The following is a 16,805-nucleotide window of genomic DNA, read 5'->3' on the forward strand; positions in this document are numbered from 1 at the left end:
ATCTGCCAAGAAGGGCCAGACATATGTTCCCTTTATGCTTTCTTTGATCTTTCACAGTTGAGGGACGCTAGTGAAGAACAACCCTTCACAAGTCACCGATGGGATCAAAGCCTGGGGCCAGAAGTGCATCAGATAAACATCAGGTGTTTGAGCGGGGCAGGAAGTCAGACCTTTTTTTGGTCAAATTTTGGAGCCTCCAGGGAAGACAGCATGGCATTTGGAAAGGGACAAGTTCCCCTGGAGAAGAGTGTTAGTGCCCTAACACATCCAGCTCTGTGCTGCCATGGATTCCCTGTGGAAAGCCTGTGTTGCAGTATTAACAGCGATGGCTTGGAGGATTCCAATCTGTTGCTGCTCTTCATTTTCATCAGCTGATGGGCAGCACCTGTAAGTTCTGAGTCACAAATGTGTGCGATGTATAAATCACCGTGGGCCTCTCTGAAAGGGGAACGCCCTGACCCTCCCAGAAGGATCTGTGTAAATGAAACTGTCTCTACACACGGGTCATCTCTGCAAAGATCCATTTTAGACCCAGCTGAAATATCTGCTGGTAGAGTGTCCAGCTAATGCCGTAATGACTCCACTTCGTGAACAAGACCTGGTCATTATGTCCTCATTAGCTGGGGTTAGCACTGCTGTGCCAATGCTGGATGTTGCCCAGACCACGCACTCGGGAATATTTTAGCAATGCCAGGACAGGCCAGTGGCCCTTCCTTCCTGTCTGGGTAGGGCCAGTTTCCAGGTTGTGGCTATAATGGGAGAATGCCCTGCCCACGCTGGGCATTAAAACAATGGTGCGCTCTGTACTTGAAGAAGGGGGCAGCTACCACAGTTTCTACGCAGGTCTGGTCTGGGAAGAGGTGCGGAGTGTGACACTGGCACGCGGTCGCTGCGGGGCTCCCTGCAGGCAGATCATGTCAACAAACTCCTCACCTGCTTCATGGCCTCTCCGACTGTCCCTCTCCTTCAGAGCTGCTCCTGGGCACTGCAATGCTCCCTGCAAGGAGCCATCCTACACGAGCAAGGCAGGCTCAGACATGGGTGCCAAAAATGTGTGGATATCCCCAGAGAAGTTGGTGTGGTTGAGAGTACGTACCAGTAAAACTGGGGCAGGGGGTTGGCTGGTGGAACTTCAGCTCCGGCTGAAGCGGCAAGAGCCTGTGGATGCCTGCAGTCCAGGATCCTGCCTTTCTCTCCCAGCAGTCCCTAACAGGCTGGCAATACCCTCTGAGCAGTGGGTGCAAGACTTGCCCCACGCAGCATCCCTCGGTGCCAACCTCTCTGCTGCGCCAGCCAGCCAGCACGGGCTTGTGCCGCGGTGCACCCACCCGGCAGCTTGCTGCTGGCTCTGCTGCAGGTTGGGCTCGTGCTCTCTTGGCATTTCTTTTAAGTAAGACCCAGTTGTTAGGAGACGGGAACTGAATTCATTTGAGAGGCTCTCCTTCAGGTAAAAGCGACGGATAAAAGAGGAGGGGTAAGGGCACAAAAGCAAGACCTCAGAAAGGAAGGCTGTAACTCTGCTTTAAGAGATGCTAAGTAGAAAGGCACAGATAGTGCGTAAAATAAGAGCTGTTCATTTTCTCCCACAATATCACATAACTGCCTCCAGAATGATAAATGGCTTTTATCTATCCTGTATCTGAGATACGGTCTCCTCAAAAATTACCATAGTTATTGGAATCTTTTCTTGCAGAAGATGTATTTGCTACAGCCTGAATTGTTCCTGACGCTACCTGGCAATCCTGAGTGAGAGATTAACTGAGGGTTTACGAAACTCTGAAGCGAAGAAGAACTAGGATAGACCTCCACTCCATTTCTGTAATTTACATACACATCACCATTTTTTTCTTCAGGGCACTACATGCTGGAAGACATGCATCCCTTTGGAATTTTAACGTCCGAAAGAGATCATGTAATTTGTTTTTCAACCTCTATCTATTGGTTTCTTAAACAAACTACAATAAGCTAGCAGGCTAGTTTCTCTGAGACTAATCAGGAGGAAAACCCTGTGCAGCGCTATAGCCCATAATTTTACGCTTTATTAATAAATCAGGACTCACAGCTGGGCTTTTGCCACCCCATTATTTGAAAAATGGGAGTTGAGCCATTCTGCAGTGCAGCAAGCGTGATTCTTCCAACAAGCTAGATAGCGGTTTAGGAAACCCTAGCACTTCCTCGCATTGTAATGTATCTCCTCATGGCTCTGCATTGCTGAACAACTTCAGTACTTGATGTGCGAGGGTTGCAGCCAGCAACAAGACAGCATGGCTGTCACAGAGAAGGCATTTCCTACCCATTCTCAGAGGCCGCAGTTCTCTTGGGTGGTGTATTACCTGGCTGAGGGACAGCAGTATGTAGCTTGGCCCCATGGAAAGCGCTTTGCCCAGCCTCTTGGACACGGGGAACCCAACGCATCTGCAAAAGGTCACCTTGCTTTTGAGCGCTGCAGAGCTGAGGAGATGGTGGGTCCCCACTGCGCTCTGCTCTGGGTGACTGCAAAGCCCCTCGCCCTCCAGTCCAGGCGGGATGTGCAGGAGCAGAAACAGAAACTACGTTTACAGAATCACTGAATATCTCAAGTTGGGAAGGACCCATGAGGATCATCGAGTCCAACTCCCTGCTCCTTACAGGACTACCTAAAACTAAACCCTGTGACTAAAAGCGTCATCCAGAGCGTCAGACGCTCCTTGAACTCTGACAGGCTTGGTGTTGTGACCACTGCCCTGGGGAGCCTGTTCCAGTGACCAGCCACCTTCTCAGTGAAGAACCTTTTCCTCACATCCAGTCTGAACTTCCCCTGGCGCAGCTTTATTCCATTCCCTCACATGCTGTCACTGGTCACCAGAGAGAGGAGAGAAGCACCTCCACCTCCCCGCCCACCTTGAGGAAGCTGTAGGCTGCAATGAAAGCACCCCTCAGCGTGCTCTTCTCCAGGCTGAACAAGCCAAGGGACCTCAGCCGCTCCTCATAAGTCTTGCCCTCGAGGCCTTTCACCATCTTGGTTGCCCTCCTCTGGACACACGCTAATAGCTGGATGCCCTTCTGGTAGTGAGGCACCCAAAATTGCTCACAGTGCGCAAGGTGGGGGCCACACCAGTGCAGTGTAGAGGGGGACAATCACCTCCCTTGACCAGCTGGCTACGCTGTGCTTGATGCAACCCAGGACATGGTTGGCCCTGTTGGCTGCCAGGGCACACTGTTCACTCACATTCAACTTGCCACCAACCCAAATCCCCAGATCTCTTTCTGCAGGGCTGCTCTCCAGTCTCTCGTGCCCCAGTTTGTACATATAACCAGGATTACTTCGTCCCAGGTAGAGAAACTGGCACTTGCTCTTGTTGAATTATACCAGAAAACAAAACGGTGCCAGCAGGTATTCCCCAGCCTTGTGGCAAACTGGGCTTGGCCATGTCCATTTACTAAACTCAGCTTCCCAAACAAGGTGGCTGCATCCAAGCTTTCCTTGGCTTGGGCTAACTCCCCAGCTGTGCCTAGGAATCATCTGGGAGAGTCCTAGATGGTCTGAGCCAAAATGATGCCAAGGATCTCATTAATTAGCCAGATAACCATTCCTGTGCACTCTGCCTGCCACTGCTTAATTTCCAGCAGAGGCACAGCTGGGATCAGCACCCGCTCAGCAGTCCTGGTCTGGCTCCTCTTTCTCCCTGAAGTGTTTGATGTGCAGAGGCCCACGTTAAGTCCTCTTAGCATTAAACTCCAGAAAATCCAAGTGTAACTAAAAAAGTAGATGGATTTGTTTTTAAGAGGAAAATAAAATGAGGAGGCAGTAAATCAGAGACTCCACGTAACACAAAGCACTGTCAGCGTGACTGAAAGGCAGTAGATTGAAAACCAGCCTGCATTTGTTAAAGAAGAAAGGGTTTGACATTTAGCCACAAGTTAAAATTTCAAACGTGATTTGGAAGACTGATACAAAGCTGAACACACGAGGGCACAGAGCTGGCTTTCTCTGAAGAGATTAAAATAATTTCCCTTTCCACCAGCCCCTCACCACCCTAGTCCTTCACCACTGAAGCAGGGAGGGGATTTTTTCTGCATCCTCCAAAGCAGCTCGAGGTCTGCGGCCTCTGTGGCCAACACCGATGCGCAAAGTCAGATTCACTGCAGCAGTTTCACGCCCCATGAGGGGCTCTGCAGGTCCTGGTGGGAGGCGGGCGCTGGGGCCAGGGCAGACCCCGCAGCCCCAGAGGAAGGGCAGTGGGAGGAAGGCTGCCGGCCTCTTCTGGGATATGGGGAGCTGAGCTGAAGGGCTGACACAGTTTCTGCTGGGGAGAGCGGTCCCTGCCCGCCCTGGGGCAGCAGGAGCCCTCAGAGAGGTGGGAGAGGAGGAAAGCAGGTGCCTGCCTTGCGGCAAAGCCTGGGGAAGGGGAGGGGAATGGCTCAATCCACTGGTGCGGCAAAGCTGTGGCTCTGGGAGAAAGCTGGCTTGCTTGGCTGGAAGGAAGAGATCCTACACTTAATTTCCCTCCCTCTGTCTATTTGCTGAGATTCTGCAGGTATGCTGGGTCCAACGCAGGGCCCTTGCTGTGGGAAGGAGGGGATGAGGGAGTTGAGGCAGCAGAGAGGGTGAAAAAGGAAAGGAGTGTAAGAAATGAGAGAAGGAAATGCCAGGATTACAAGAGAAGGAACAACATGGAAGCCATGGAAGTGGTGTCATCTTGTATTTTAATGCAAAGTTTAATAGAAAATTTTTTTTAAAAAGAAGAAAAAACCCAACCTGCAATATATTATTAGCTTCCCCCATTCCTTAGCTCCTCAGGGAACAGCCAAGGCTGGCTCCTGGAAGTTCATGGCAGACAACCCGATGGCCAGCCTGCAGAATGCCAGCTCAGCCGCAGACCAAGGCACCTGCCTCCACCACCACCTCTGCCAGGATCAGTGCAGAGCCAGGGTCTGGCCTGCTCAGTCAGGGACAGGTGGCCAGGCCAGGGAGGTGGTGAGACGGTCGCAGGCGTCCAGGCACAGCGCTGGAGAAGGCACGCGGCAAAACATTCAGCTAAACCCCAAAATTGGACAAAGGAAAAAGACCAGGTTTCAGTTTCGGTTCTTTCAAATAAGCATCTCGGTAGATGAAAAGCCATTTGCTACGGCCATTGCAAGAGTAATTTAAAACAAGCCGTTCTCTGAGGGCGTGAACTAGGGAAGCCCTGACTTCTGTGGCTGAAGTCTCTGGAGGGTGAGAAGAGGGAGTGCTGGTAGCAGCTCTTCCTGCAGCTGAGTGTCTCTGTCCCACTGTCTCCTGTGTCAGAAACGCTGAACTCACTTCCCGCAGCCAGACTGCCTTAAAGACCCAAAGTCAGAGCACTCAGAAGCTGCTCAACAAAACAGATAGGAATGACATTTGGTGGTGATTTCTGCCTCTGCCAAATTCAGCTGAAATTTGCCAGTGGGTTGAAGAACATACTGTTCTTGCCTAAAATTTGTTCTATGGCAAACAAGGCCAAAGTAGAGAAGGTGTAAATCAAAGATTATAACTTTACAGAGCAGTAACATTTGACCCTTCCTGAGAAAGGCACCTCCTCACGAGCACTCTCCTGCCCAAGGGCCAGCGCAACTCAGTGAGCAGGGCTTCCTGGGGCAGCCCCAGAGGGATGCGCTCCGTGCTGGCACGCTCAGGCATGGAGCAGCCTGGGAAAGCTGCACTGCTAGGCTCCCCAGACAAACCTTTACAGAAACCTCTGTCCTCTCAGATACTGTACCCGCTGGCAAATATACTGCTGTACAAATCTGCACCATGTATCTTCTCCTAGCGCCAGTTCTTTTGACAAGGAAAACAAAAATAAAAGGTAGCCCGTTTTGTTAGCCATCACTGTGTGCACATTTAGCAACTTTAGCCAGTGACACCGAAGTCCTCTTCAATAACGCTACAGGGCCAGATGGCTCACAGTCACACATCATAAATTCCTTTCTGCTACTTCCATCTTGTATTTACCCAACTCAGTGTGTAACAGCTACTGGCGTTGAAGGCTTCCTTTTTCAGAAACATCTGTGGTTTTGATAAGTCTTTGTAGGTATGGAAAAGCCTGAAGTCCTTCAGCTCCAGTTCTCGGAGCAGACTGTACCAGTACCGCACCACAGTGCTGTCATTGCCACTGACCTCAAACCCAGGCCAGTGGATGTGCACCTCAAAGACCAGCTGTCCTATCTGCTCAACAACATCTTCCAGGATCAGGTTCTCCAAAATTTTCCACTCCGCGCTCTCCACATCTGCCTTGAGGACATCAATCTGCAACAAAAATGTGAAAATAAGAGGCTTTGCAATTATTGTCAGTAACATCTGAGGCCAGGCTTGTCCATTTCATAATATACACAATTGCCCTTATGTACAGTTCCTTTAGTGTTTCAAAAAAAAGCAAAATTACAAAAATCTCAAAACATCCTAGGGCTAATATGGACAGGAGGTGAAGTTTCACATTTCCCTGTTCACAGCCCTTCTCCTTGCTTCTGACTCCTGGGCTGAAAAGCTTTGTACCCCGAGGTGCCCGATGCACCTGATCCTACAACCAAAGCATGTTATTGTTGCTTCACAATCTTGTGGTGGCATCAAAGCTATGGAAAGAAATAAACCCACCTCACTAAACAAAGACACTAAGGCATTACTGTTCCTTATTTCTCCACCACAAAAACCTGTGACAGAACAAAACACACTAACAGTGACTACTTGCACCACAGTAGAGCATGGTCCTTGTGTGCCAGATGCTACACGCACCACACAAGTGCAAGAGAAGGCCAAAGTGAAAATGAAGACTATGAGCAGCTCAGGTCACCAGCTACCCATGGCCAAACTTCTGTCTGAAGCTTTCGAAGGATGCTGAGTGAGGAGGACCACTTCAAAGGAGACTTACGCAAAGACTCTGCAGGGTTTTTAGGGCAGCTCCTCCAAAGAAAAAGAGAAAGCAGGAAAGAAGCCATGAAACTGCTTGAAGGGAAAAACACAACTAATAAACAAGCATCCTGTTTTAATTTTAGGCCATTATTTAATTTTGTCGTTAGATATTCAGCAAACCAACTTCTCACAGCCCAACGCAACTGCAGTTTGATTTTGCTTGGCAATTAGCTAGAGGAGGAGAGTTGTATGTTTTAACAAAAAAAAAAGAGCATTTCATCACAAATTCACACCTGGTGGAAAATGATGACTGCAGTAGTGCTCACATGCTGCAGAGCTCAAGGGCCCGGTTTCCCAGAGCTGAACAAGGGAAACTCCCCTCCGTGAGAGTGGGATTGGCCTGTGCTGGTTCCACCTGAGCTGCTGCTTCTGCCCATCTGCTCACACTCAAGACGCATTTGAAGTGAAAATTGAAGACTTTACTCAGAGCCAAGAATAGTAAAAAAAAAAAAAAAAACACAAAGCCAACCCCAAAACCCAGGCTCTCAATAACTTGGTCGTCCACTTCCATAGGTAGGTGCAGCTGCAAGTAGGAAGGCTGCCTCATGCAGCTGTCTTGCCACACTCTTCCTCATCCCTAACCTGGGGTTAGGGACCAAAACCACAACATCAGAAGACACTGGACAAGAAGTTTTAAAAGTTAATTAATTTCAAATTTTAACCCCACACATCAAAAATAAATGACAGTAACTCCATGGGCTTCCCATACAGAGGCTCTCGCTTCATGGCAAAAGGTCTACCTGGACCTGGAGTACCTGCACTGATCACACCTGGACGCCCAAAGCTCTGCAGTCTGTGGTTCCTGGTTGCCTGAGAGACAGACAGAGGCAGCCAGGGCTGTTAGCAGAGGGAAGAGACATTAACACAAAAAGCACAGAGGTTCAAGAGGCTGGGACTAGAGACTGATAGAGGAGTTCTCTTCAGACTGGAAGTTTGGGTGAAAGACATTAGGAAAAAGGAGTATGATGGAGAGCTTGGGCAGAGATTTAAGAGGCAGAGGTGGAGGTAGTGGAAATTCTAGTAATGAGGCATACACAGAGCACAGCAGCAGCAATGCAGAGTGCTCTCCTTCCTTGGTTTTAAGAGAGTCTTTGAAAGAGGGCTGAAACTAATGGAAGGTGAAGAGCTCGGTGCTTCCCAACTGCAAATGCATAAGGGAGACAAGAGGAGCAATGGGCCCTGGGCTGTTCTTGTTCCCAATGGGGTAAAGGCTCAGACAGTGTACAGCTGCTCCCACTTCTCTTACTACGACCTGGAGCTATGCCATAGGCCGGATAACACTGCTACCAGTGGGAAACCAGAGGTCATTAGGGACAAACAGGGTGAAGCATCAGCAGGGGACTGGCTAGGAGGGCAGGACCGAGATACAAGGACTCTGTGCAAGGCAGTTTGTGATGGAGGGCTTGGTGACATTCTAGTTTCCAGAGGGGTGGCTGCGTCTACCTTCCCTTGTTCTCTGGCTGGCTGACTGGAGGCACCAGGGTCTGACCTGCTGAGATGCAGAGCACTCACAAGCACATCAGCCCTCCTCAAAAACTGTGCTCCACCACTATGGATGGCCATGGGATGGGAAGAACTGGTAGGTGTTAAATGCTTGCCATTTCTGGTCTCCATCTGAAAATGGAAGGTATTAACCATTGAACTCCTGCTGCAGTGTGCAAGGGTTGTGTCCTTGAAGGGCTGTGAGACTTTCCTGGGACAAGCTGTAAAACAGCTGAAAACAAAACGCTGTGTTTTCAGAGCAGGACTTGGAGAGTGGGACTTGAATGAGGTCCACAGTCACAGACTGAATAATGACAAGCCAAGCCGCTGCCTGTCTGCTCATTAAGGCAGCATTGTGCCTCCTCTGCTCTGAGGGAGGCAGAGGGCCAGTGGAAAATGACTGAGGGATTATGGAATTAAAGCCCGTATTGTGGCACGTCCACATGGGGAGGCAAGAGGAAGGTTTCACAGACAACCTTGGCTCTGGTATTTCCTAACTTGACTCTGCAACAAAGAGCCTGTCAGTCTGTCCATCCGTGGGTCAGCGAAACAGTTTCACACAGCGCTCCTTTGGGTTCAAGGGGAGGCTGAATGTAAATGCTGCTGCTCGTGACATTTCAGCAGAGAACTACTTCACAGTTGAGCTCACTTGTTTCCCTTTATACATTTAAATAGGTTACTTATTTTTCAGATAGCAGTTTGCAGCTCTACCTGTAATGAAGTTTTGTAGGTAGTTTTGATTCCACATGGGTGCAACCGCCATAGGACCATGCTGCCGTGCTTCAGCAACCACAGATTTTTATGTTTGGGAGACTTCTGTAGCTTTGGAAGGAGACAGATTATTCAAAAAAAATTTTTTTTTGGGGGGGGGTAGTGGGAGAAATGTTTCTAAGTGTTTGCCTTTGTTTTCCCATGATCTTGCTTTATGGCAACAGTAGGACATCTTTTTCCCATGGTAATGTTTCCAGTCAACACCCAGGTTTGTTTGTTTTTCTCTTGTGACGCTAACTACTGCTCCAGCTGCTCAGCAGGCACTCCGCATACTCTGCGCTGTATTTGCAAAACTGATCCGAAAAGTGGCTGCTAACCGATGTTGTGGTAGGATAAAATAAGTTACCGCAGTAACTGCTTAAACACATACTGAAATGACCAGGAAGGAAACAAAGTGCTAGTGGGGATGTGCATACAGAAACCAGAGCCTATTTGTTACCTGTAGCGCCCCACACTGCTCAGAGACCAAAGGGAGGACGGTACCTGTCTCTACCTGCCAACTGCTGTGACAGCCTTCCAGGCAAGGGCTCCATCTCAGCCCAGAGTCTCCATTTTATGCCACGGATAGAGTAAAATAAACAGCAGAACAGCTTTCTGTCACAGTATCTGAGCAAATAATAAGCATCCCGCTAACACTGAATGCAAGTTTTGTGATGATGAGACGGCTCAGGAAATGTTTTCCTGCAGTGGTAAGCAGCACGCTACTGATAAGAAATGCACTACCACCTTCCAGATGCCTTGATTCAAACTGCCAGTGAAAGGATTAGTGGACAAACCTATAAATTCAGAGCTTTAAGTCACCTGGAGCACAGCTGGAGTTTGCTGCTGAGAGTAAATCCCAGAGGGCAAAGATTTACAGTGCCTGACGGTAAAGGATGGCAGTCGATTGCCTGCTGGTTTCCAGCACTCACAGACTAAGGCTGGTTCCTCTTCTCTTCCACAAGTCCTCTTATCTTCCACACACTAACAAGGTTATCACAGAAAAGTAAAACGTGGATTTTTTTTTATGTTTTCTCAGTGTTTAGCTCTCTTGAAAAAGCACTGCAGCATTGTACCAGTTACACTCAGAGGAGAAAAAAAAAAGAAAAAAAAATCCCTTCCTCATGCACAACTAAGCATATAAAACAGCTGAAAAAGAATGGGTTTTAGTTAGTGAAGGTTAACACGTACTGTATGAAGGCTCATTTCTTCTTTTTAGGGTAATGACTTGTTACAACTGTGCATCATTTCCTAAAGCAGAGATCAGAGCTCTGTTTGCCTTGATCGTTTTTGAACTACCGGGGTTAACAGGGATTTCAGGCTGCGTGCTGCCCCATGGGCACCATCTAAAGCTCCCTGTGGAGAAAAGTCAATTGAGAGTGAGTAGCTGGAGGAAGCAATTTTGCTGTATTACTTCCAGCATGCACTCAGCATGTGGAAGCGGCAGCCAGGAAAGGCAAAAACAGCAAATGCAGTACAAGTCAGGCAAGGAGGATCCTTCCCTTTCTGTGGGAGCAGAAAGGAGAGCTGTTTAGGGCTTTCAAGCAGAGGAGTGGAGCTCAGAACCACCTCGTCCTCCTGAACCACAGTGCTGCACTTGGGATTTGAGGCTATGAGAAGTAGTCCTCTGCTCCGGCTCCCCGATACCAAGTTATCATTTTGACATCAACTGTACAGCAAGATGAACTGCTTGCTCACCTAAGTACAATTCTCTATTTTCAGCAGAGAAAACTCTAAAAAAAGCTGTTTATTTCATATTTTGATAGCACACAACATTGCAGGTAACAAATACGTTCTTGAGTGTGTTTTTTTTAAACATAGCTTCCCTTTTTTCCAATCTGCAATACTTCCCTCACTTAACTTTCCTCTCAAAACACATCCACAGCCTCTGCTCACCAGCAGGCGACGGCTTGGATGTTAAGTCCCTTTCATTCCCTTTTATTCCGAGCCGAGGCTGTAATTGATGGCAGACAGGATGCCACGTAGCCTAATAGCAAATTACGCTCCCAGCAGCTTGCGACTGCCTGTCCCCATGCTCCCTGCGGTCAGTGGGAACCATCCCAGCTCTCTCCGAGCCATCCAGCGGGGAGATGGGGACTGCTAGGTGGGCACGGTCTGAGCAATACAGATACTGAAATGGGGAGAAAAGTCAAGCACTACTGGTTTGCAGTGCTGTACAGCTGCAAACAGCAGCACTTCTCCTTCAAATTACCTCCCTTCCTTCCTACTCACATTTACAGCCCCCTCCACGACGGTCTGTATGGCCAACTTCAAAATGACTCTGGGACAAATGTGTCATCTGAGATCATTTACTCCCAGCATGAAAGATCAGGCACCTCTTCAAGTATCTGCTCAAGGAATCAAAGCCACAAAGCCAATTTGTGGCAGTTGGGTGCTTACATGGTCTTTGGTCTTTTTTTTACAGTAAAGGGCAACGGTCCAGTTGAAGTCACACAACACTGAAATAGAAAACTGCAGTGAGTGCAGACAAGCTTCGTTCCTCTGCTCTCACTGCTGATCCTTCACAGCCTTTCAAGCGACAGAGAAGTCTATTTCCCCTCCTAGTTTCCATGAAAGTGTTACACAGCAGTGGCAAGATATTAACAGTCATTTTATATTTACCACTTAAGCTGGAGAAAATGTTTCAAAATCATATTAAGAAAACTTATTTAACTTTCTCTGATGGCCAACTGTCAGCATAGCAACAGCTTGCCAGAAGCAGTAACAGCCCCAGACAAACGTACCCATCTGGAAAGCCCACCGGGTGCACGCAGGAGGCATCACTCTCAGCTGCTCAGGAGCACTATGAGCACTTCGCCCATGCTGTCCCACCAAGGACTGCTCCCAGCCAGGACCCATGCAGGCACCCCAAGTGACTCCCTCCCACAGCTGCAGAGCCCAGGTGTGGGGGCCACCTGGCACTTTTATTCCCTGCTTCTTCCCTTGGTCTCTGATGCCAAGATGTTTCCCACATACTCCCTCCATCTGGAAGCAATTTCTCTCTGAAGACAGAAAAAGACTCACCCCCCACCCCACTTCCAGTCCAGTCCAGCAATGCCACTTACTCCAGTGGACAGGCAGAGAAGAAGAGTCTGACAGTAGATTTTTTTCAATGCCACTTTACCAGAGGATAAAATAATCTCTGGACAGACAACTGTCAGGTGACTTACGAGATCAGCTTGACCTGAAATCCTTTCTCCCTGGCTGCATTTGGTCAGGAAGCTGTAGGGTTTCACCTGTGGCCTTCCTACCACCACAAAAATCTTTCTTTGCTGTGGGATTAGTTCTTGGCATCTTCCCATCTTAACTTACTCTGGGCACTGGACCAGCCAGAGACGGCAGCTCACTCGTTAATCATCTTCTGGTCATAAAACAATACAAGTCCCCAAGCCTGAACTGATTTTCAGACAGGTTTGATGGGTTCAGCTAGCATTACACTACAATGACCTTAAAGCTAGAGGCATTGCGCTTTACATCTTGTCCAGCTTGCTACCCAGCAAGACCAAGGTTCCTCCTGTATAGTGACCCAGAGAGCAGATCTACAAACCCTCAGCGTGGGGTGAGCCGGCCCTACACACAAACAATGCTGAGGGTGAGGACCTTCCCCTCACAAAAACCCTGAGCATCAAATATCTTGGTTCCCCATCTCTTTAAACCAAGACTAGTCTCCAGAGCAGGCAACAGGAACCTCACTGCCAGCTGAGGACTCAAGTGATGCTTTTCAGAGGAAACAGGGTGAAGAGCTACCATGAGGATATGAGCCCCCAAACAGTGACCTCCTCAGCTGCTCAGAGTGGCAGCAGCTCATGAGCGTGCATCCCTGCTCAGAAACACTGTGCCCCAGCTCCCATTTGCACCGTGCTACCTTTTTCAGTTTGCACAGCTCTTCTCTTGTACAGAAAAAGATGAAAACAACATCCTCTCACCAGGTCCCTCAATCAGGTGGCTAGATTGCCCGAGAGGGAAAAAAACCCATAAGAGAGCTGCAGAAATCCTGATCTTAAATTATTTAACAGCCTGATCATCAGCAAGGGCTCTCTCTGCCGAAGGCCGTGCTACAAACAGACATCTTAAATATTGCATTTATTCCACCGGCAGCCAACAGCCCAGGCTGGAAGCGCAGTGGCTCCACGTGCAGCCCTGGCCAAGCACATGAGTTGCTTTGCAAACCATTCGGCCATCTAATCTCACAGGAGATGTCCCGCTGCCCACTCCCCCCGCAAAGGGGGAAAATCCTTTCATTTCTATTCTTTTGATCTTTTCTGCCAGACGCTGCAGGATGCCTGTGGGAACGGATGTTTACTCAAAAGAAAAAATGTTGTATGCTGGACCCTCAAGTCTCTTCATTAAAGGGGAACAAACATTTGCAGTCTGTTTGTGGTGCCCCAGCATCAAGCGAGGGCAGAGCGACCCGACTCCATGCTTACATAAGGCCATGTTATCCTGGTCTTGCTAGCAGTGAAAGCCAGCAACTGGACAACAAACGCATTATGAGGGGACAGTCGGTGTGGGAGGTTTGCATTAGAAGGCAAATAGTTAAGTAGAAATTTATCCTGAAGCCCCAAGAAGCAAGCAAGACCTGTGAGTGTGTGCATACGTGCAAGGGACAGAGGGCTTAGGCTACCGTAAAATGATTGTGCACAGCGAACAGCACTTCGGCTATTGTTTTTTAACAGACCCATTATTGTTTATTAATGCAGTGCCCATAGGGGCCTTCAAAATGTAAGCAATTGAAGAGAGGGCTCAGAGCTCCATCTTCAAAAAATGTTCACCACATCTTAAAGAACATGCGAACATGCAGCTCCAGTATAACTGAGTAGCTCTAATCAAATATGGTGGAGGACCTGATTCCCATCTGCAATAAAGTCCTTTAAGATTACATCCCTTCATGGGGATCTATTAGTTTCACTCCATTTCCAGTCCAAGGTGTCAAGCTGCCTCTCTTCTGCTTCTCTGTTTGTCTGTCCACTCTGCTGTTTGCTTAAAGCAGTGCGTTCCTGAAAACGTGAGTAAGAAACACCCTGAACTGCTTGCACGACAATCAGATTTCATCCGGGATGCGCAGTGGGGAGGGGAAAGGAAATCTGCTGTGGCTTTGAGCTCTGCATTTCAATTTTTTGAGAATGGAGGGATAACTTAAATTATTGCCAGATCAAAAACGAGACCAGAAAGGATCCAGACACTAAGGTGAAATTATTCAGACAAAAGATGGCCAATTCCAATTACAAGAATTTGTAAAGAGTGACAGGAGGAGGGATGAGCTACTAGGGACAAACATGAGGGAAAAAAAAAAGACTTTTTTTTTTTGTTTTTTTTTTTTTGTAGAGACCTTGTAAGTGCTTTAGATAGAGCGTTTATCTAAAGAACTTGTAAAAGTCAATTACTCCCTGGAAATTGTAAGAAAGATGGGTAGTGGAAAAAGACCAGGATGCTTACAGAAAGGCAGTTGCTCTCAATTCTCATAAAACGAGTGTCATGTCATGGACCACCACCCTGAGCAGATATTCAGCATCTTGGTGAATTAAAACCACACGGATTCACGTTACTGAGTTTAAGCCAGTGTTAATGGCATGCAGCAGGATCTAGGGAGAATGAATATAGGCCTGAGCTCAGCAGGTGGCCTGCATCTGGTACGACCTTGTGAGACACGGCAGGTTCCTGAGACTCCTGCCGAACTCTGGTTTCAGTGGAATAAAGGAACCAGGAGTGACTGGCTCCGGACAGCAGCGGCATACCAATGATGACTCCACGGCGCCTGCAGCGAGTGCCGTGCTCTTCTGAATGCAACTGTTTGACACTGAAACAGTGGTTATGCTGCTGCCGCTGTCTAAAAGAAGGTGGAACAGCATATTAGTGCACTGAACTGTGCTGGGAATTGTAACACAGCTTGTGCAGCCCTTGAGGAAAGCAGATTATTAACATCTGAAATTTTGGAAAGGTCTTCCTTAATAACAACAAAGGCAACAAAAAAGGAAAATAAATCCCTAAAAAATCCTCCTTCCTTTCCAGTTTTTAGGAGACAATAGTATGCTTTGAAAGTGTTTCTTTTTTTTAAAAAAGGAGACCTGTGTAAGTTCTGTTTTAACAGTGAAATACTTTCATTATAATTCAGGCATTATACTAGCCCTTTTTCCTAGGGGAAAAAAAAGCTATGGATCGCACCACATTTAGCCCACATTATCATTAAAAAGATCTTCACTCCATGCCTGACAATCGCCTACTGAACAGCACGTTCAGGTTGCTCCCTAGAAACATCCCTATTCTTAACAATATCTTCAGAACCGCTCCTGGTGGAAAGAATTTAAATGAGGCAAAAGGAGATGTAAGGGACCAAGAGAAAACCCCGTAAAGGAATGTGCATGAGGCATTCCTTGCATACAACACAGGCACTGGGAGAGGTGCTGAGCAGTAAATCACTGTCCAAAGACCTTTGCTTCTAGAAAAATGAGGTTGTCAAGCTCACTTCTCCTTGCAGCCAAACTCTTCAATCTAGTTACAATTAAAATGCTTTCCACAGCAGCAGCCTTAGCTGACTAAGCAAACGCAGAGCAATTATCACTTTGATTTCATTATCATGATAAATTTTAAAAATATATACATCCAGGAAAGAAACATTGTGTGTTTGCAGCCTGTAGGTTACTCAGGGGCAAGGCAACCATTACAAGGTTCGAGAAGGCAGTGTTTCCAACTGCAGCTGGAAACATCTGCACCAGTTCAATTGTCCCTTTTCAGCAACTGGATTAAAATCCGCCAGCTCACTGATGCATCCCCAGACAAAAGGTTCATGCATGGCAATGGTTAATGGTCAAACTGCAGCTCTGCTGTAACTCCAAGGAAATTGGTCGCGTTAGACAGAAAATGAATTCGGCCCAGCATGTACAAACGTAACCTCAAAGGGACCGAATGCCTGTGTTATGGACAGTAAGTCTCACAAGAACTCATAAATCAAATTACAGAGCTAGAGGCAGATGCTTCTTGTACAATAACATGCTCTCCAGCACTTTGAGCTTTTGCTTTAAAATGGTATGGCTTAAAAAAAAAAAAATTACTTTACACTTTCTGGCTAGCTTGCCCAATGTTATTATCTCTGGTGCTCTCCCTTTCCGTACAACCAGCATGGAAATCAGGCCTGTGAGACAGCTTTGCAGAATTTTCAAGTCCTGATCTCAGGATTCGTCAGACAGATGCTGAGCACAGACAGCATCTTGGACAGACAGAGCTGAGTTTGGAGTCACCACCACAGCTCCTTACATCCTGTAGTTTTTTCTCTGTGCGCACCTTGAGGTCACCGTGCACCTGCAAAGCAGGCCTAACTCCTCCTACATCTATTCACATCTTCCTGGTCCCACACAGAAACAGGAGGCTGGAGCTGGAGCAAAACAAGGGGAATTAATACACAGAATTATTAAGGGTGCAGTCCTCCCCACTGCTCAGGTCCTCTTTCCTATTCCCACAGCATTTGCTTGTGCTGCACAGGCTGCCCACCGCCAGCCACCGACACTGCTCTCACCCGCGCTGGAACCGCAGTGTGCGTTACCCAGTCTCCACCTCTTATCCCTTCTGATTTTTTTGTGGATTATTTGCACAATCACACTTCATCAGCGTGGCTCAGGCCACATCTGCTAGCATTTTCCCACTGCGTGTTAAAAACAAAACAAAAGCCCAA

At 47.8% G+C, this 16,805-nt stretch overlaps 1 protein-coding gene across 1 annotated transcript in view; it reads right to left on the reverse strand.

Annotated features, from left to right (window-relative positions):
* Window positions 1-4,667: 4,667 nt before the first annotated feature.
* METTL24 (methyltransferase like 24) overlaps window positions 4,668-16,805 on the reverse strand; it is a 50,590-nt gene continuing 38,452 nt past the window's right edge. The window contains exon 5 of the mRNA XM_086744845.1: window positions 4,668-6,247. Coding sequence (XP_086600971.1) covers window positions 5,933-6,247 — 315 coding nt within the window. The 3' untranslated portion in view covers window positions 4,668-5,932. The remainder of the gene's footprint in view (window positions 6,248-16,805) is intronic.

This window comes from Chlamydotis macqueenii, chromosome 3 (genome assembly GCF_036417535.1).
Source record: "Chlamydotis macqueenii isolate bChlMac1 chromosome 3, bChlMac1.mat, whole genome shotgun sequence".
NCBI classification, from domain to species: Eukaryota; Metazoa; Chordata; class Aves; order Otidiformes; family Otididae; genus Chlamydotis; species Chlamydotis macqueenii.